The sequence below is a fragment of the Sinocyclocheilus anshuiensis genome, unplaced genomic scaffold, assembly GCF_001515605.1.
Source record: "Sinocyclocheilus anshuiensis isolate Anshui unplaced genomic scaffold, SAMN03320099.WGS_v1.1 scaffold1286, whole genome shotgun sequence".
Lineage (NCBI taxonomy): Eukaryota > Metazoa > Chordata > Actinopteri > Cypriniformes > Cyprinidae > Sinocyclocheilus > Sinocyclocheilus anshuiensis.
In genome coordinates, this window is record NW_015554223.1 from 313,038 (window position 1) to 334,713 (window position 21,676).

The 21,676-nt window shown below is 38.0% G+C and overlaps 1 protein-coding gene across 1 annotated transcript; it reads right to left on the reverse strand.

Moving 5' to 3' along the window:
* Positions 1-2,487: 2,487 nt before the first annotated feature.
* gsk3ab (glycogen synthase kinase 3 alpha b) lies at positions 2,488-21,331 on the reverse strand. The gene is made up of 10 exons (XM_016464080.1): positions 20,914-21,331; positions 15,214-15,401; positions 11,992-12,075; positions 11,751-11,861; positions 11,508-11,638; positions 10,774-10,978; positions 10,602-10,697; positions 5,935-6,121; positions 3,795-3,872; positions 2,488-3,669 (listed from the first exon to the last, which is right to left on the reverse strand). Exons 1-10 carry the CDS (start codon positions 21,086-21,088, stop codon positions 3,602-3,604), a joined length of 1,323 nt encoding a protein of 440 aa, XP_016319566.1. The 5' UTR covers positions 21,089-21,331; the 3' UTR covers positions 2,488-3,601.
* Positions 21,332-21,676: the final 345 nt, after the last annotated feature.

Consider the following 21,676-nt stretch of genomic DNA (forward strand, 5'->3'; position numbering starts at 1 on the left):
AATTCCTATAAAATAAATGTTGTAGCCTACATCTCTTTTCCAGAATGTTTTGGACATCTCTAACTCTGTCAACAACCTTTGTTTTTTTTATACAAACGGAGTTGCATGATATAGTACATCATAACATTGATTACAATAGTATTATTTGTTTTATCATACAGCTCATAAACAAGATTCAACTATATGGATCTGCTTTGAATGGCATTAGAAACAAAAATCAAGAAAGACATGTAATTGTACTGTAGGCACAGCTTATTATTTAATCAGTCAGTTGACATTTTTTGACATCTGGTGTGAGATCGTAGTCATTTTATATATGGTTTAAAAAACGAATTTTGTATATGGTTTAAAAAATCAAACAAAAAGGATTGAAATGAACAGTTTAATAATCATGATTAACCCTTTTACATTTATCAGATTAAAAGTTTATAGCCACAGAGGTTTTGGAGGTTCTAACAGAAAAGCTGTTGCCGTTGTTTTAAAGTTAAAGAAATTAAACTTGTTTATTAATTGGAGGACAATCACAATTGTAGGCCTATATTAGATGGAATATGTTTAAAGTCCTTTAGTCAAATATCAAGTGACAAGTCAATGTTTCATTAATATGCCATATAGTAGGAGTGTATAATCCATTTAGCTTACATAAAAGCAGTTCAAAATCTATTTTTTCATCAGCTGTAAGTCTAAAAGTTAAGGTGCTTTGCAATTCTTTTAGACAGAAGAATTCCGAGGAAATGAGTGATGAGTCTACAGAAATGACAGGAAGAGGTGACCGCATGTCTGCTGAAACAAACACTCCATTAGTATTCAGAGTATGACGGCTCAGTGGCTTATAGAGTAATCAAACTTGTGCCAAAGGACTTGAGCTGAGCTCTGTCTCCTCTAATGAAAAAAGTAAGGTTATATTTCTTCTAGAGTGAATGAACTAGTGGCCACAAGGGGTAGGCCTATTGCTTGTCATACAGTTGTAATGACTGCACACCATATTGCTAAAAAAGGTGCATTAATTAATAATGTGAAAGCGATGGACAAAAGACAGTAGCGTTACACCTTTTTGAAAAGAGAAATTGAACATTTTCATTTGTGGACTTGAAGAAAAATGAATGCAGCGAGATCAGACTGAAAATAATGAGTTTAAGGTCAAACCAACACAAACAACATTAACATTTTTTTTTTTTCATGATTTAATCTCATCTCCACCCTCTAATCTGAGCTAATTTACAAACGTTATTACCTCGTCAGTGTGTGAATAGAGGACAACAGAGACTTCCAAGACCTCCTGATTGGCTTTTGTTGTCAGGGGCTTTTCAGTGCACTGTGATCAGTCTAAACACATAGTTGTGCTGCATTGAAAGTCTACTCCGAATCAAACATCTGGTGCCATTATTCTTTGAATGTCAGGCAATGCAAATGTCCTACATTCATACAAATGCAATAAGGCATAATTGTGACCCTCAGCTGAAGCTATGAGTTAAGAGGAAAATAAAGCAACTGAATTTTGAAGGATGTTCAGATTCAGACACTGGTGATCAAAAACATTGGGTGTCTCCAACCTTAATCTGCCCTTGACAGAATTTTAGTTATTCTCTCCCTTTAACAAACACCTAAAAAATATTGTTTTTATTCAGAATGTTCTGCAACGTAGTATTTTGTACCTAATATTCAAAAGTTACACCCACCTTTTAACAAATGCAGGGTATCTGCATGTTTCAGATAATGAAATTGAAGACAATAGTATTAATGGCAATTACTAAAATGATTTTGAGAATTTTTTTTAAATATATGGTTAAATACAGTAATATTGTTAAATGCATCCTTGCTGAATAAAAGTATTAAATTTCTTTCAAACCTATTTTCAGTTTTGAATGGCGGTATACATTTGGTACAAATGGTGTTTTCAGGCCTTTTAAATATCTTTCCATTAAATTCAAAACCTCCACAATTTATTAATCCATTTCCTGTGCTATTTTGAAGACTTTTTATGGCCTTTAATTTAAAAAATCAACGGTAAATACATAATTTAACCCACAAAGACATTTTATCATTTTAATAATGAGTTTATTATTTATACCAACAAACAAAAACATTGTTTATCTCTCCCTCTCTCTCCCTTTAACCGTTCATCTTTTGACTGATGGGCCGAGCAGCCTGTGTGTGGTAGTGTGTACCTGCCCTTTCCAGAACAATCCATCAGACAATATTCCAGAGTTGAGATATGAACGTTACACCAAATGACATTGCACACACAAACCCCTCCCCCATCAGTTTGTTAAAAACAGAATCAGACAGCAATACAATAAATAAAAGGATCAGAATTAACACTGATGAGGAGGGGGAAGGGCAGGCAGGCGGGCGGACGAGGAGAGAGAGTAAGAGAAAGAGACTGAGAGAGATCAGGTAAAAACAACATTTTGTTCAGATTCGTCTTTCTCCCCGGATGCAGGGAGAGGCTGGATGAAATGTTATATACAGTTGTATGATGAAGGGATAGGAGAGACCGCGAAAGGCTGGTTTTCGCTCATACCAGCACTGCTCCACTAGGAGAAAAATCTAATTACAAGGACAACAGAATAACAATAACAAAAATAACAAAATAAAAGGTACATGGCATTTACATATTAGCAATGAGAGAGGAGATAGGAAGGATGGAAGAAGGGAAAGACAACCAGCTCCAGTCTCGTTTGCTAAGTGTTCATGGTGTGTGTGTGTGTGTGGGCTCATGTATCAATGTGTCTTTTGGATGAACATCTGCTAAATCCACATTTAACGGGCATGCCGATGTATATAAACACACACACACACACACAGTGTACACTCCGCAATGCACAACTGTAATCAATCAGAACAGCTAACACAGCTATTGATGGGATTGACCTACCAGTTATATGTGTGTGTGTGTGTGTGTGTGTGCATGTGCATGCACAAAAACAAACTAAAGTGAGCACGTTTTTATAATGAAACCAGATAAACCCTGTCTCAACTTATCCAAATATTCTCCTTAAAAGAAATTAAAACACAAAAGAGTGTGCAATGATTGCTTAAAATTGACATTTGCACATATTAAGACACCCATTTTCGTCTCCTGACACACAAACACTGACATCTCACGCTCGCTGCTTCATAAAACACGTTGCAGTCCTTGCTTTTGTGCAAGAACTCCCAAAGAAAGCTAAAATGTATTACTTTAAGAGCAAAATTACATTTAAATGAGCTTGATATCTCATATCATTGTTTAAAAGTCAAATGGATGGTACCAGAGGCAGGGAGCAGTAACTGTGCGGTGCTCTTCCTGCCACTAGGGGGCACGTGTGCCCTTAGCGGCCCTTCACAGTCTTTAAACCTAAACATGACAATCATCATAATAAATCTGAATCGACCTCATTATCTCCTCCTGTGATGATTGATGTCATTAATCTGGGCATCACACTTCTTCCATCATGGGAGAACATGACCACACATAACACGAGGTGACAAGTGTGTGTTTGTGAGAGAGCGTGTGCAAGAGAGACTGTTTGGAGCTGCTTTTGGGAAGGAGAGAGGAATGAGAAAGAAGGGATGAGGAGAGAGGGCTGACGACGTCACAGTAATGCCAAGGTAACATTTAGGTGTTGTTGCTCAGGGGTCCCGGTGCTGAGCTAGACTGGGCTGGACCGTCTGAACCGCTGCCTTCTGCAAGAGACACATACATATTATGGAGTTAATAAAAATACTGCAGGACATGTGGATTCACAAATCCATACGGACTGACAGAAAGGGTAAATCAAAGGCATTTGGTCTGTATGTGGGATCAGTACCGTGTGAGGCAGGTGTTGTCTGCGAGCGAGCATGGGGAGGAATGAGAATGGAGTTCAACTGTGGTTGGATAGACAGCTCTGCGGGGGCGGGGCAAAGAAGACAAAGTTAGCCATCGATATCTAAATGTGTCAAAACCCTAATAGCTTTACTTGCGTCATAGGATGTGGAAGCAGTCTCAAATTACAAGCAGCAAAATTATTACCTTCTAAGTTTCCTAAAAGCCAAAATTTGATGCATGGGTTGTGACAAGCTCAAGAAAAAGCAAAGTTGAATTACAGAATGTACCATTTATACATATACCCAGTATTTGCAGAGCTTCAGACTAAAAAAAAAAACAAAAAAAAGGACTAGGGAACAACTGGCTCTTAAAATGACTTTTTTTAGCTAGCAAATTACAGAATCACTCAACATAGATGGTGCTGACATTTTTGCTTAAGTTCACTTTTCTGGATTTAATTTCAAACTCTGCCATCGGTGTAAGTGTGCAGTACATTGTTCCAATAGACACTAGACGTATAAATACATTGAGTGCACTTCAGCTCACTGAATAGCAAGTTTATGGTTTGCTGCTTTTTAACAAACAGACATGACCATCAGCTGTGTTAAAGTGACAAACTGATCTCAAAAGCCTCTGCATACTTTTATTGTAGTGAATTGTCTGTAAAGTGAAATAATACAATGTTTAAGTTATACATACTTAAGTTGTATACACTGCCATTCAAAGGTTTGGGGTCAGTAAGATGTTTTAATGTTTTTTAAAATAAGTTTCTTGCTCGCCAAGACAGGATTTATTTGATCAATAACACAGTAAAACCAGTAATATTGTGAATTTTTTACCATTTAAAATAACCGATTTATTCCTGTGATGCAAAGCTGAATTTTCAGCAGCCATTACTCCAGTCATGTCACACGTGTCACATGATCCTTCAGAAATCATTCTAATATGCTGATTTGGTGTTCACGAAACATTTCTAATTATCAATGTTGAAAAAACTTTTGCTTAATATTTTTGTGGAAACTTTGTGGATTATTTTTTTAGGATTCTTTGATAAATAGAAAGTTCAAAAGAACAGCATCTATTTGAAATATATATATTTTTAACGCAAGTCTTTACTGTCACTTGTTTTGATCAATAAAATGCATCATTACTGAATAAACGTTCATTTCTTTACAAAAAAATAAACAATACTGACCCAAAACATTTGAATGGTAATTATAATTCAAAAATCAAGAAAGCTTTATTTCAGTGTATATGCAGTAATCAGACATATAATCTAATCAGATTTGTGCTTTGCTAATCAGGATATTTCTGTTGGTGTGCAAGAATGAAAGTGCAAGCTGCTATGATGTTCAAATCGTGAATCAATGACTTACAAATCGGTTCCGATTACGCTCAAGCTTCAATCTAACATACTTATTCACTGAGCAGAGAGTCATTTTTGATTAACCGAAAACCACTTGTTTGCTGTATTTATTTTTAGGTACATTAGAATTAAACCAGTCTAATTACTGACTGGTTGTTAATTTGACAACGTGCAGTTAAGTTAAAGACACGTTCACAACTGGAAAAAAGCTTTACAATAATGAATGGTATACTAATTAAAGGTAACAAACATTTTTAGCATATATAATGCCAAGCTGTAACGCTAAAATAAGCAATGCTTAACCTTTTTTTTTTTAGGAACATTAATAGTGACAGCATCAATTTGGAACTAAATACTTTTTTGTTGTTGTTGTTCCATGTAACCATTGTATTCACATACTGTTTGTGCTGCTATTTTTAGTTTCTTATTAGAATAGTCACTTCTGAAACAACCATGTGTGTCAGCATTTACAAAAATCCACATGACCAAGAAATGTTTCTTGGGCTGGTCAGGCGGATTTTTGTAAATGCTTTTTATATTGCTTTCTATAAAGAACATCTCAGATCAGACACTCACGATACAATCTGGATAAAATACTGTCGTAGGTGTTAGACAAAATTAGCTCTTTAGATATAAGTACTGCCTCAACATACTAAATTGTAAGAGATTTTCAAATGAGTGCAAGATAAAAAGACAAATATATAGAAAGAGAGAGCGTGAGCCTCCGACAAGACTGAGTCTGAACAGAAGTGGCAGTACTTTCAGTTCGACTCACCCACAGGGCTGAAGTTGAAGAGTTGGGGAAGTTCTCGGCCATTAGGCAGACGGGCATTCGGCTGGCGCAGCTCGTCAAAGAAGGCGTGTGCACAGGCCTCCAGCGGAGAGAGCCGTGTCACCGGTGTGTACTCCAACAGACGAGAACACAATGAGATGGCTTCAGGAGGGGTCCTCGGCTTAAACACCTAACACAAACGCACAGAATCACAGGGAAATGTCACATCTGACAATTTAAAAAAGAAAAAGACCAGTTTAAAAATGAAGTTTCAGCCTAAACAGTTTTGGAGGGCCAAAATCATTGACTGGAACACTGGTGTTAAATCAGCGCTGATCAGATGGCATGTTTTGACTGTGTCAGCATCTATTTCATGCAAACAATGTGGATAAGCCACAGGTAAACATGGCAGCTGCGTGGACACTATGGCTGGTACGTCAATATCGATTTAAATCTATCTTCAATTTAATGAAACATGATTGTTTAGTCTATGGTGTTTTCAGTTGATGTTAGGCATGGGCCGATTACCGGTTTCAAGGTCTACCGCGATTTGAAAATTTCACGGTTTCAAAACCACTAACATTTTCCGTTATACCGTTCCTGCGGTATGCGCTGTTTTTCATGTTTCCTCAAAGACTGAAAGTGTAGGAATCCCTCAGGTTGAGTGCAGTGTAGAGAATAACACAAACAAAATATGTAAACAAAATAGTAACAAAATATGAAGTTTGTAAACGGCCGTTAACAGAGGTCAGAGACGCTGAAGATGGACGCACAGAGAAAAATACTGTAGCAGGCAGATCACTCACTGTTCCTGATGCACGAACTATTGGAAGAAAATCCTCAATATTGATTTGGGGTTTTATATGAATGTGTTTCTGAGGGGAACTGACTGTCTTCAGAAAAGTTTACGTGGTATTACGTGGTTTCTTTTCATCTCGTCTCTGTATAGTTCATATTACAGCAGTGTTTCAGCGCAGCGCTGCTTTGTTTACAGCGGTAACCAAGGAAACACTGTATCTGCTGTTCCATAAGCGCCTCCTGCTGTCAGAGAGTGAACCTGCATCTCATTCAGAGCTTCTGCTGTTTGTTTCGTTCAGGCATGTAGTATAATTTTACATAGCTAGTCAGAACATTGTTTTGCATCAGATTGGGTTATTATTAAATCAAATTATGTATATGAAATTATATAACTAAATTATATGTATATGAATTATATAACTAAAATTAAATAACTGTAATGTCTTTTCATTTTTCATCTTTTTAGGGCAGCAGTAGCTCTAGCAGCAAATCAAACATCCACATCAAAAGCTGCAGGACAGCCCACAATTCAGAAACAAATCAAAGAAAAAATAAACAAATACTACTGTTCCAATTATTCTGTATGCTGCTCAGAAATAAAATATATTGTGTTCAGTGGAAAAAAGTTTTTTTTTTTTTTTTAAAGACATTTAAAAATAGCACATTTTAGAGCTGTAACAACAATACCACGATACCGTGAAATCATGATATTTTTGCTTAAGGTTAGCATACCATCAAAATCTCATACCGGCCCATGCCTAGTTGATGTATGAACAAAACTTCACTAAACTGCATTGTGCGCAAAATAAAAATTTTATTTGAAGTGTTCATTATTAAAGCTCCAGTCCGTAAGTTTTGCCTCTGTCGCCATCTCTGTTTGAAACCTGCAATTGCATTTATTTGCAGAATTAATCATCTTTACGTGGGCTGTGCATCAGCATGGCTCCTGAGCACGGATGAATCTAATGTTTTGAGGAGTATGTGTGGCTGTCAGTCACTGCACCGGTGTGGATATTCACTATACTTCGGAATCACAGATTCTACATCTTGGAAGTATGAACCAACTCAACTTTTATTTATAAAGCACTTTCAAAACCATTAGAATGGACCAAAGTACTGTCCATAAATAATAAATAAATAACTCTAAAATTCATACAAACATAAAATAACAACAAAACATCACATCAAGAAAATCATGCAGCCATCACTCACAATTCTCTGACCTAATCCAAACGCCGAAAGCTTGATAAAATAAGTAGGTCTTCAACCAAATAAGAATTTTCGCCAGAAAATGTCATCTGAACAAGCAACATGTCTGCCACTTTTTTTCTGACCAACTGAGAAAAAAAAACATTACAATAAATCGTGCTACCAATGGCGATTAAATCTAACGATTGCTTAGCTCATATCACATCAAACCTTGCAAATTATTATTGTTATACTTTGTTCTCAAATTCTTAACGTTAACAACATCAGCATTGAGTGACTACGTGTATTTAGTGTGTATTAGCGTTACCTGTAGATTTCAGTTTCTGTCTAGTCTAATCTCTAATTGTTATACCATTCAAATTTCATGTAAAGACTTTTTTCTTTTCAGCAAATGAATGTTCCTTAGAACTGGTTCTCTTTGAAATACAAATATTGTGCAATCCCACATATCTGTAATCAGATGCACATTTAAAACGGGAATTTTTTCTTTCTGTAACCACTCCGCGGTCCAAAGTCTTTTGATTTTGACTAGGGATGTTAATTTCGGTTATTTTTCCTAACCGACGCTTGTTAACCGATTGTTAACCGTTAACCGACAAGATTATTTTAAATTAGAATTGAATTAAATTAGAAAGGATAAGTGTCTGTGACCCGTTAAAAATACTAACATTTGTTTCCCGGGGATTAATTTTACATGCGCAAAAAGCAGCAAACAACAGAACATGAGGATTCACATGGTCATATCACATCGTGCACCTGCAGTGCTTCTGCGAGCGGAGAAAAACATAATAAAGCTAGGCTAGAGTTTCGGTTCATTTTTGTTCTGTGCGAAAGGAAACAGACGACAGAAAGCGGCATCCTATTTTTCTTCAGGCTTATTTTACAAAATCACAAAGATTTGTTTTTATTGTGAATGTACACAAATAAAGGCAAACCTTTTACAATTGTGATTATCTTTATGACTAAAAGGAGTAGCTTCTTCCACTGTTAGAAGGAAAAAACTCAAGATTATCATCATAAAATACAGTCAGTCAAACATATGGAGAAAAAACTATGTAGTAAAAAAATATGTAGGAAAATCTGTTAAGCCGTTAAGGTTAAGTGTTATCACTGTACCGCTGTGATGTTATGCAAAACATTTTGTTTTACGTGAATATTGGAATGCGAGTGAAGTACATAATAAATAATAATTTGCCATTCAAATACATTTGAACCGTTCGTTTTGTTTACAAAGCTTCGGTACATAACGGCACTTATGTCTATCTTACGAATGTACTGCAAATGCTCTAAAGAACGCTGAAGGCGAACAGAAATGAGATGTACAGCTCTCTGTTTGCAGCGCGTCAGTCCCGCTCGTCAGGAAAGAGAGTGAAACACACACACAAACACATTTTTATCAAGTAATACGTCATTAATAGCGGTTCACTTCCGCGATTTGGTATGACTGTGTTCACATCAGCAGCGAACCGTACCGGAGTTCACTTGAACCGTACCCCAGACCACCCTTTTTAAGTGGACTCGGGTACGGTTCGCGGATGCGCACCCGAGTTCGGAAAACAGCGTTCACATCATCCAAACGTACCGAACTCTGACGTCAATCGAACCCGGGTGCGCACCAAAAGTGCTAGTGTGAAAGCACCCTAAATGAATTCGTTTTGGCTTGTCATTTATATTGCTATAGCTTCTTATATTTTTAATTCTTGTTCTTTTCTAAATACTGTTAATTGAAAGGATTTGTTGTGGAGTGAGGGAACTAAAATAGCCTAGCTATGTTTACAGTGTTTATTATGTTTGTAAACATTTCGCGTCGGCATTAGGCCTAGGCCTATTTCTGAATTAAATAAAATGCGACTTACGTTTTTTCCCCCCCCCTAAAAAACACATTTTTTTATACGCGTAGCGTATTTTAACCATGCAGAAAACAGTTTTAAATATTTTGATAAATTACTGAAAAAATAAATAATTAAATGACTTTTTAAACTGTTTAACTGATTGTATTAATCGGTCAAAATTCTTACCATCGGTTAACCGGTTAAAATTAACATCCCTAATTTTGACTATGGGTGAATCTCCAGTTGTCACTGATGATTGTCATTTGGACCTTTCTGGATTACAATAGCCATCAAAATAAGTTTAATTATTCCAGCTGCTGTGAGAAAAGGCTATACATGATCTGCCACCTGCTGCATCCTCACATGCGATATAGCCTACTAGCCGGGACTCCTTCTTTATGTTTACAGACGTGACGTAATGTAATGCAAAGATGAATGGTGGCAAGCTCGTATTTCCTGCAGAAACCTACCAGTACAACTCAAATTAGAACACATTACAAGCTTACCATTGTGAATCAGGCTAAGGCAAGGAGGTAGTTTTGAACACTAGCTAGATATGTCCTTGCTCAAAAATTGATTTTGGATCATTTTTAACCAAAAAAAAGTTACAAACTGCAGCTTTAAATACATTTGACTAATAAATCCAGAAAAAAAATAAAAACCTATTTTCATTTTTGGTTTTCAGCTAAATTAACATTTTTGCTACCAAAGACGAAATTAATTTTTTTTCGGAGCATCACTAGTTTACCCTTCTATAAAGTCCTAAAATGTTTCTTTCTGTGAGATAACTGAGAACTATCACAGCAACAAATGTAGCAACAGGTGTTTTACCTTCGTCCAAGGGTGTGCTTTGATCTGTGGGAATTTAAACTCTGTGTAGTTGGGGTTCATCTCTCGGATCTGTTCTCTTGTCGGGGTCCCCAAAACCTGCAGAGGGAGGACAGAGAATTAAGACTTGTGTCTATGCTTACTCTTATAAATACAGCAATGTAGATTCACTCACCTTGATGATCTCCACTAGCTGGTCCACTCCACTATCACCGGGGAATATGGGCTGTCCCAGAAGCAGCTCTGCTAATACACAGCCAGCTGACCAGATATCAATGTTGGATGTGTAATCCGTGGCTCCGAATATTAGCTCGGGAGCGCGGTAATACCGCGAACAGATGTATGACACATTGGGCTCCCCACGAACTAACTGTTTTGCACTGTGGAGATCACACAATAGAGGGTTATAAAAATGTTATCAAAAATACACACATGTAAAAATGATATAGTGGGCTGCATATGAAGGCGTACAATTGGCAAACTTACATCATTGCTGAAAAAGAGAGTTGCATTATCACCATTTTGGAATCAGACCAAGGCTCTTCGAATCTAAATCAAATTGCAAGATTCCCACCCCAGCACACAAATGCACACAAGCTTGCCACACAGGCCAAAACTTTATGTTACTAGGCAGATTGTAGTGTAAATGCCCCAAAATACTTCAAGCATAATCAAAGAACGAACTAGTGAGATGTCATTTCAAACTAAATCAGAACAAAACAAAGTTCATTTGCAGTATGTTTCGGAGTTGCCGAAAGCAAACTTTCTGGCTGGCAAACACCTTTGAACTACCACTACCATTTTGTTATTGAGGGGAAAGTGCAAAGCACATATTTACATATTCAGATAAACTATGATCTTGGGTGTGTTTTAAATACATTCCACACAGAGAAGTGTCAGGACACACACCTGCCAAAGTCACACAGTTTGAGTACAGCTGTGTCTGGGTCCACCAGGAGATTCTGTGGCTTTATGTCTCTATGGCAGACGCCTTGGGAATGAATATATGCCAGACTGCGAAATAACTGATACATATACACCTGAGAAAGAAAGACGGATTGTGGGGAAGGAATGACAGAAGGAGAGAAAGAGATGTTATTGTTTATTGTGCATGTACATATGAACAGCAGTCATGACTACACAGAGACTTACTTTGACATAGATAATGGGGATGGTGGTCTTGGACTTGTTGAAGTGGCGTGCCACCCTGTACACGGTTTCTGGTACAAAATCAAGCACCAGATTTAGATACACTTCATCTTTCTGAGGAGAGAAAGAGAGAAGGCAGATTAGATTGTTCAACAAAGATAATATTCTTCAAATATAAATTATTCACGATGACAAATTAATATCACTGGGACATAAAAACTCAAAGGTTGGATAGAAAAATAACCTTTTCTCCACTGGAGTAGAAGAAGTAGCGTAGCCTGACAATATTACAGTGGTCCAACTTCCTCATTATCTGTAGCTCACGGTTCTGTGGAGAAAGAAATGATGTGTGAAGGACGGTAAAGTCACAGCATGAAAATCAAACATCTTATTTAATGCATTCATCTGTGAAAGTTTGTTTCTCTGACTGTGCAGCCTATTTAAAACTAGTGCTGCATATATTATATATTTCATTAAATATATAGTTTCCAATAAGAGATGTGCGGATCAGCTCAAACATCACCGAATCCTCTGCTACAAATAAATTATCCACAAAAATTATAATTCTTAGTTCTGCATGATATGGTGAATAGATGGTTCTTTTTTAAGAGCAGATCTGCACATCAATGCACACATCTGAGGCGCATTACGGCTCCGACATGGCCACCGGAGCTGATCGCGGCCACTAGTCAATGCTTGTGTTTATACCAGTGACCTCACGTTTCAGAAGGGTCCCAGAAGCGGCTCTCCACGATGCTTCTCTAAAGATAGGCACGTAGTCTATTTCTGACGGACGCCATGCTTAAGCGGCACATAATTAGATAATTGAGGATGTAGGTTAAATGACTAAAAAACAGCTACAAATCTTTTATCCTTGTCGTTCATAACTAGACTTTTAAATGAACTTTTATTTAGAAATCAAAACTTCTTCTTTGGCCAGATAAGCCTACACTTTCTTAATAGCATAAACACAGGTTTTACTCCCTTCAAACTTTAACTGGAATGTCACCGTTTCTGTCACTGCAACTTCCCAAACAGAAAACACACACACACATGAAATTGGTGTCTGTCTGCCTGATGAAAAAATGTATTTAGAAGAAAAACCCTACAAAATGTAGTTAATATTTGCATCATTAATGATCAATCAACTTCATCCACCCGCAATTAATCAATGTATCTTTTTATTACCCGGCCCTCTGGATATAACAGTGACCCCGCATCACTAGTTTGCACGCAATGCTCACTTAAAGGGGGAAGGCTGTGCCTTATGCTGTCTGTGAGACACTACACATACTCATGATTCAGTGTTTTCACACTCAAGAGTGCTTCCATTTACATTTAGTATTAATGTGAGTCTCAGGTCTGAGATGAGACATATTGCCATTTAAAGCCTTACAGGTTTGTGGGGTGCGATTCATTAACATTGGGTGCGTATTCCAGGCTCACATTTGAGTAATTTCCAACATTTCTGGCTCCTACAAATTACTATACAAATGTAAAAGGTACAGAAAATCAAGTTTTGCAAACAGAATGAGGAGATTAAAAAATACTGTCAACTACCCATAGAAATACACAAATCATGCCAGCAATATATTACACTAACACTACATTACTAATTGTATATTCTAATAAAGTCCTAATATTGAATAACAATAAATATTACATTGCAATAAAATAATATTTAAGTAGAATAACAGTGTGACTGAGAAGTGGACTGATACCCTATTACAACTAAAGTGGATCAAAAAGAGATCAGTCAATCTTCAAGCCCAGGTACAACGTTAATGCAATTTTTAATTTTTGTGTTAGCCCTGTTCACTTTTGAGTCAATCTGAAAGAGGTTCAGGTCATCTGAAAATGTGGAGCGCAACATTTCCTCAGGGCAGTAGAGCTTGGACAAAACAACTTAATTTGGAGACCTAAGGCATTGCTTGCAAGTTTGTAGTTTATAAACATGAAAGGTTTCAATATGATCTTAAGCCTTTTTGTTCTTTTAGCTTTGAGATCTAAGCAAAAGCAACAAGAGATATGAAATGTTTTTCAGTTCAAACTTCAAATCGCAATATGTAAAAAAAAAATTAGCAGCAGCCCCATTTAAAAGACCTGTAGCATTACCAACCCTCTACATTGCGAGTAAATCACTCGCATATGTGACTAAATCTTACTCTGGGCGACTAAATAATGTCTAACATTAGCCATTGGCTAATAAATTCTTAGATTTTACACGCCAGTATGTGTGTGAGAGGCGTTCAACACAGATTTTCACTCGATAAACACGCTGACTGAGCGCTTGAGAGTTTCGCTCTCCGTCAAGCGATCTGTACTATTTGGATGCGCTCAGTGGATCATGTCATGTACTCAATGGATGCGCAGTATGTAGCACGCAGCGCACCTGTATTTGACGTACCGTAAACTAGTGTGAAGGCACACGACTCGCCGTCGCTTTACTGATAGCGCTGTGTTTCTCACACATGCAAAGAGAGAGCGAGAGTCTTGCATACCACGCTGAATCGACGCTCTACATGTAAACCATATTCTTTGTTGTATTTTCCTGTCAAAATAACAGAATTCATTTGAAATTATTCAGCTTTTAAAAACAAGCAGACGATATGCTGATTTCTCTGGTAGTGGGCGGAGCTAATAAAACCTGACAAAATCGGCAAAAACCTCAATTTGTGGATGTCCTCACTTGTAAAACTGTTACAAAAATAAAGTAAACAAAGGTTTTTTTTTACTTTTGAAATTGTAAAAATGCAGAACGTTTTCTATGAGGGGTAGGGTTAGTGGTGGGTTTAGGTTAAAAAGTGTATAACTATCTGTATATAAAAACAATAGAAGTCTGTGTAATGTCCCCATTTAGATAGCTAAGTAAACGTGTGTGTGTGTGTGTGTGTTAGGGGTTGCACCGACTAATAATTAATTCACACACGCAATCGCTCTCACTAATGCATTGATATGAATGTAATCTTTACTGTGCTTCTTTATCTGTATCTGATTTAGAATGAGCAGAAATCTGTGAGAAATATAACGACCCAAAGACAAAAGAACTGATAAAAAAAGCTGTTATAGGAGCAACAGCCATGTGGGCAGCACTGTCATTTGCCATAGCTGTGCACAAGGTGTTTGTCACAGCTCCAGACTTATTTGTTCATTAATGACGTCATCAGCGACTAGTCGACTTCGACTCGACTTTTATCACACAAAAAATCAGAAGTCGTTCAACCCCTAGTGTGTGTGTGTGTGTGTGTGTGTAAAATAGTATATCAGTCTGGCGAGTAAACAAGAAAATTTACTAGCCAATGGCGATTATATTGCCACGGTGTGCGTAGAGGGTTGATTACAAGTAAAAACATTTCATGCTGGACTTGGAAGGCAGTATTTTGTCTTGTGTGTGCACATGCAGGTTTTATTTTATTATGACACTGACATTACTTTGCACACAAGCAGGTTTTCTTACTCCTCTTACCTTAAACCTCTTATCCTGAAGCACCTTCTTTATGGCCACCATCTCCTGGCTGTCGATGAGCCGGGCCTGGTACACCACTCCAAATGAGCCATTCCCGATCACCTTGATGTCTGTGTACGAGACCTCCTGAGGACGTTCAGGACCCTGCCCTGGTGTGGCTACTACTGTTGTCACTTTCCCACTATCCCCTAAACACACAACAAAACAAGTGTTGTTTTTTTTTCTTCAACAAAAGGACTTTGACCAAAAGATCAGACTGCTCAAAAGAATGGAGATTTAAACCACAGGAGTCCCATGTATGACCTGAATGAATGCTGTCACCTATTAAACACCACTTTTGTACTCAATGTGATAAAATTACAAAAAGAACATTTGACAATTTTCCTTTATGGTCATTGTTTAAGAGTGTACTCACACTAGGCACGGTTGCCTTGAACCGAGCCCGGGCGCGATTATCCCCCCTCCCCACTCCCCCGCTGGCCTGCACTCACACTTGCACTAAACATTCCGGGCCGGAGCACGTTTACATCATGTATGAGATAACGGAGAAAACCACTTTCGCTAATATTCTGCTGAATAATTAATAATAATTAATTTATAATTTATGACGTGCATTGATTTTCACTTGTATGTATCAGAAAATTATTACGGAGGCAGCTAACGTTAATGAAATAATTTGCAGCTTTACTCGCAAACTACATTTCCTGTTCATCAATAAGGTAAGAACCAGAGCCATGATAAACCTAAATATACTTGATTAAATCAAATTAATTGAAAAGTGTAGTGTAGTAGTAGTAATAGAATATGTTTGCGGTCGTAATGATGACAAAATAGCGCACACAAAATAGTATCTGTTCCGTGCTCCGGCGCGGATAGCGCTCACACTGCATGCGTACCACGCCCGAGCCCAACCGAACCGTGCCCTGGCCCACCTCTTCCAACCGGGCCAGGGCTGGCTAAACTAACCGCGCCCGAGCGCAGCATGGAGCGCTCACACTAGTCAAACGAACCGGGCTTTGGGGGTCAAACGCGCTCGGGCGTGGTTCAAAACGCCTAGCGTGAGTACACCCTAATTCCCATTTAAAAGTGTTAGTTCACCCCTAAAATGGAAATTCTGTCAACATTTACTCACCCACATGTTGTTCCAAACCCATCTGATCATCTTCGGAGCACAAATGTAGGTATTTTTAATCAACTCTTAAGAGATTTCTGTGCCTCCTGCAGTTTAATCCAAGTCTGCTGAGACATGATCGCTTTATATGATGAACAGATCTATTTTAGGCTTTTATTCACTTATAAACACTGATCAGCTAACAATGCTAACAGCTAAATTTGGTAATGGAAGCTCAAGCACGCTTGCTTGAGGCGCAATGACCAATGATGTTTGTTCTTGCGCATAAAGCAAGTATGGTTGAGCTTCTATTTATGTTCGGTGATCCGTTTATGCGTTTACATTCGTTTTTTGATCTCTTTACGAATGTTTTGAAGGATCAAGAGTAAAATGACAATTTTCATTTTGGGGTGAACTAACCCTTGAAAGAAAGGAATTAAAAATACATTGGTTTTATGATTTTATAGTAATATTTCAGATTTTCTACTAAACTGTTTTTGTAATATCAGGTGAATTATTACATTTAACTTGGTATTACAATTGGTTGGTCTCTAAATAGTAGCTTCTATAACAAAAGCAGAATTATACCACTGAGTGTACAGCAAGTGAATTAACAGTTATAAAATGGCAGTCAATATCATCTGAATTATTTTCTCTATTTTTCTGTATTATTACTTAAATAAAATAATAATAATAATTATAATTCATTACATTTATATAGCGCTTTTCTAGGCACTCAAAGCGCTTTACATTGTCAGGGAGTATCTCCTCATCCACCACCAGTGTGCAGCATCCACCTGGATGATGCGACGGCAGCCATAGTGCGCGGTAACCAGTCTTGGGCTACAGGGTGATATGGCTGCCTACTTCTGCTCTAGCTTCTGTCAAGTGTACTGGACCAGTGCATGACGCCACTAAAACAGGCTTACTTAAATCTTTGTTGCCTATATACATTATTAGTGTCACTTTTAGTGTCAAGCATTTTTACGGTTAGTGATACTCAGGTACATTTAGATTTGTCCATCCAAAACAAAAAAGTAACATTTATTTCATTTCCCTTGGAAAATAATGTAATATCTGTGTGATAACACATAGCAGTTTAACTGCTATGTCAAAATTCTTGGCATAATAAATGTGAGCGAAAATTGTGTTGTATGAGAAGCAGAGCGCTGCTGTGGGATGTCCATGTAGTCATTATATGCTGCAAACATGCTCCTCATGGTAAAATCACAGGAAAATGATGCTCTGACAGTATTAATTATAAAGCTACCATGTAATTTCAGCTGATAAAAACATGAGTAATTGTTCTAATCAGCTGGTGAGTGTGATGTAAAAAGAGTCACATGCACCATTTATGGTTAGTTTGTGGTGCTTTGCATGCTTTTAAGCCTGTAATCACCTGTCCTCATTCATTGTAATTGCATGGGAATTGGTGAGCAGCACATTCTTTAAAATTTCTCCTTTCGCACTCCATGGAAGAAAGTCAATCAGGTTTGGATCGACATGAGAGAGAGTAAAGCGTGAAATATTCCTCAAAACTACTCCTGCATGCCTGAGAGGTCTTTATATTCAAAAGACATGAAAATATGAAGGTTACATCCAAGCAAACAGTCCAACACCAGCATTAGATCTACAACAGTTAGATCTTTTCGAACTCATCTCTGCCCTCTTATCCAGCACGCTATGCCTGTTTGCCACTCTTTTTGACAGGTGTTAAAGGGTTAGTTCACCCAAAACTGAACATTCTGTCATTAATTACTCACCCTCATGTCGTTCCACACCCCTTAGACCTTCGTTCATCTTCAGAACACAAATTAAGATCTTTTTGATCAAATCCGATGGCTCATGGCTCCATTGACAGCAACGCCACCCAAACTCTCAAGATCCATAAAGGTACTAAAGACGTCGTTAAAACAGTCGACGTGACTACAGTGGTTCTACAATAATTTTATGAAGCGATGAGAATACTTTGTGCGCAAAAACAAAATAACGACTTTATTCAACAACCTCTTCTCTTCTGTGTCATTCTCATACGTTGTTTACGTCTAGCGCTTCCAGGTTCTACGTCAGAACGCCGGCTCATTATTGGACGGCTCCTGCATCAGCATCACACGCATGCGTCGCGCTGCTCACGTGGGCAGCTTTGGCCAATAATGAGCCGGCGTTCGGACGTAGAACACGGAAGCCTTCACTGTGCTTGCTGCATTAACCGCATAAGGATAATGACGGAAGAGAAGAGATTACTGAATAAAGTTATTATTTTTGTTTTGTTTTTGCACACAAAAAGTATTCTCATCGCTTCATAAAATTATTGCAGAACCACTGTAGTCACGTTGCCTGTTTTAACGACGTCTTTAGTACCTTTATGGATCTTGAAAGTTTGGGTGGCGTTGCTGTCAATGGAGGCCTCTCTGAGCCATCGGATTTGATCAAAAATATCTTAATTTGGGTTCTGAAGATGAACGAAGGTCTTAGGGGTGTGGAACGACAAGGGTGAGTAATTAATGACAGAATTATCATTTTTGGGTGAACTAACCCTTTAATAGTAATTCAACACCTGTGTTTAGATGCGCGTCCAAACACAACAGAACAACGGGTAGTGCTTATCACTAGGAACAGCAGAAACACCCTTAAGACTGTTTGAACACGGGTGGAGTCTACTAAAGTCTGACCACATTTCCACCTGTGGCCAAGAGCAGACCTGAATAATGGGGATGCCAGGAGACACACAGAGCCCCGGTGTGGTGTTTTCCATCAGTTGCTGTCAGTTTAGATTTAGAGGAGGAATGACAGATTCACCATAACAAAAGCTTTGTTTTATTACACGGCAAAACTATTATTTTTCGGATCAAAGCAGAGCAGACAGTTGTTGTCATGCATGACACAGACGGTTGCTGCTATTGACAATTTTTCATCAGAATAGCGCTGCTTTGAGTGGGATACGAGACAGTGTGGGTTGGCGGCCAATTTAAATGGCCACCACATAAAATGTCATATTTTATAGCCAATTTTTGGACGATGCAGAAAAAAATGTGCAAAATTCTTTACATCTGAGGTGGATATATTTTTATTCAGGAAGACAAGCTCATTAACTACGAGGGAAACATTATAACAGAATAAATTGCTACATGTGCATAAAAGACTTGTGCCTTTCTAACAACCAGCCATGTGACTGAATAATTCTCTCAAAGCAAAAAATAAATAAAAAAATCATCACACGGCATGATGGCAACTAAAATGATGCTATCGTGAATCTGAAATGCCAAAGCTCGTCATTAAAAAGACAGCCTAGTATTATCCTCTAGGATGAGAGAGATGGATTCAGGCCGGTTAATGGCCAGTCACTTTGTCATGCGTTCATTGATCATGTTTATGCCATTTAGTGGCTTTCAGTGATGAACTGAAGGATGATTTTATCACTGCTTCCAGCAGAAATGTGAATATGAATATAAAAATAAAATAATGTATTTGCAAATAAAAATGTGAAAACATTACACATTATGCAAACCTAACGTTAATGTATAAAATGTATCATGTTTTTAGGCAAGTGCAAATGTCTACAGGGTAATTAACAATGGTTACTATACTATGCTGAAACGACAAAAACAGCAATGGTTGTTGTGTTGTAACTACTGGTTCAAGGTTTCTCATAGGTTACAGTCGTACATCCACCCACTCCATCTCCCATCATTCCTAGTAATAACACCCATCATCATTCCCATGGAAATCCAGCAGTCAGCACCAGTGTATGAACACTGCTGCCAGCACTGTAGTCACTGGGAATCATTTATAGAGCACCAAATTAAGAGGTTTATGCCTCTAGGGAAACCACTAGTTTTCACAGGAGTAGCCCAACCACAAATTTACATTGGGTCATTTTTCCTTCATAGGACGCAGTGTTTGAACTCAAAGCTTTGTGATGATCTGTTAGATTGCGAGTAGGAAGGCTGGGGGTCGTTTAACGTTAAATTAATAATAATAATAATAATAATAATGTTATAAACATTGATTCTGATATTTTTCCTTTAAAATATATGGACAGGCAAACGCCAATTTGGTCCTCTCTAGGTTTAACTATATATTAAGTTTATTATTATTACAGACATTTCTGATGCAACTAAATGCATCCAGGGTCGCACATAATGAAATTATTTAAATCAAACGCAAAATTGAAGATACAGTCTGGTAGATGTTGTCAGTAGGCTAACTGAGCTTTGTTACCAAACGAGCACATCTTCAAAAACGCCACGTCTAAACATCTAACAATCCACTAATCATATTCTATAGAAAGGTTCAAGGTGGTCAAAATATGATGCATTGGTATCGAGCATAAGAGATGTGTTTAGCCAGTGTTCTTATGAAGGATTGTTGAGCTAATGTAGAGCAATCAAAGCCCTTGATCCGTCTACAAAAACAAGCGCACGTTAGCTTAGCCAGTTAGCCGCCTAAAGTAGGTTAACGCGATAATGGCAAAATAATCAGACAAATGAATGAACAGCAGGCTACACGGTCCAGCACTTCGGCTTTTACTAGTCTACTAATATCGCATTTATTGGGATTGTCGTGTGAAGTCATTGAATGATACTCACTGCCCAGCTTTAGGTTTCCGAAACTAGACGAACTCCCGCCTGAGGCCTGCGCGCCCCCCGTCTTTCCTGAAGAGCTTCCACCAGCGACGGCTGATCCGGCGGCGGCTGCAGCGGTTCCCGGGATCCCCGGAGGCTCAGCAAACGAGCTAGTCCTGGGCCGCCCGCTGCCGCTCATTTCGGGTTGCAAGTGTGCCAGAGCGGGGGTAAACTGTGCCTGTAGACTGGCCCAGGGGCGTAGTGGATATGTCAATTTAGACTACAGTAAACGTTAAAAAAAAAATAAGATTGCTGCACTATTCTAACAGCAAACTGTGCGCCTCCTCTTTCTTTCCCTGTGGCTGGGCAACCAGAGCTGACGCACAGTGACGCTCTATGCGCATTGTTTTCTGGGTAATGAAGTTCAACAACGCTTTTACGTGCATAGATCCTGCAGCATGAGAATGACTAGCTTTTCATTCATTTTTCACGCCAAGGACTCATAAATATAAATGCAACATCTTTTTTTCTTACCAATAAAACTGTGCCCGTCAATAGAATAAAATACTCGAAATGAACCTAATTTCCAATCAGTCTTTAGAAAGCAGAATGTTTGAAAAGCCATGCATTGCATAACCTTATGGCATAACATACTATAATACAGTAAATAGATAAATAAATACTGAAATGATTACTTTGACTTCAGATGAAATGTGCTATCACATTTGTTGTCGATTAAAATCTCTTCTTTTACAAACACGTTTAAATTGACAAAATGTCAATTTAC

Coding starts and splice junctions, on each gene's coding strand:
- gsk3ab (XM_016464080.1), bottom strand. CDS start 21,088: ATGAGCGGCAGCGGGCGGCCCAGGACTAGCTCGTTTGCTGAGCCTCCG. Junction 11,639..11,750: donor TCCCCATTATCTATGTCAAA/GTAAGTCTCTGT, acceptor TTTCTTTCTCAG/GTGTATATGTATCAGTTATT. Junction 3,670..3,794: donor GACAACACCTGCCTCACACG/GTACTGATCCCA, acceptor TGTCTCTTGCAG/AAGGCAGCGGTTCAGACGGT.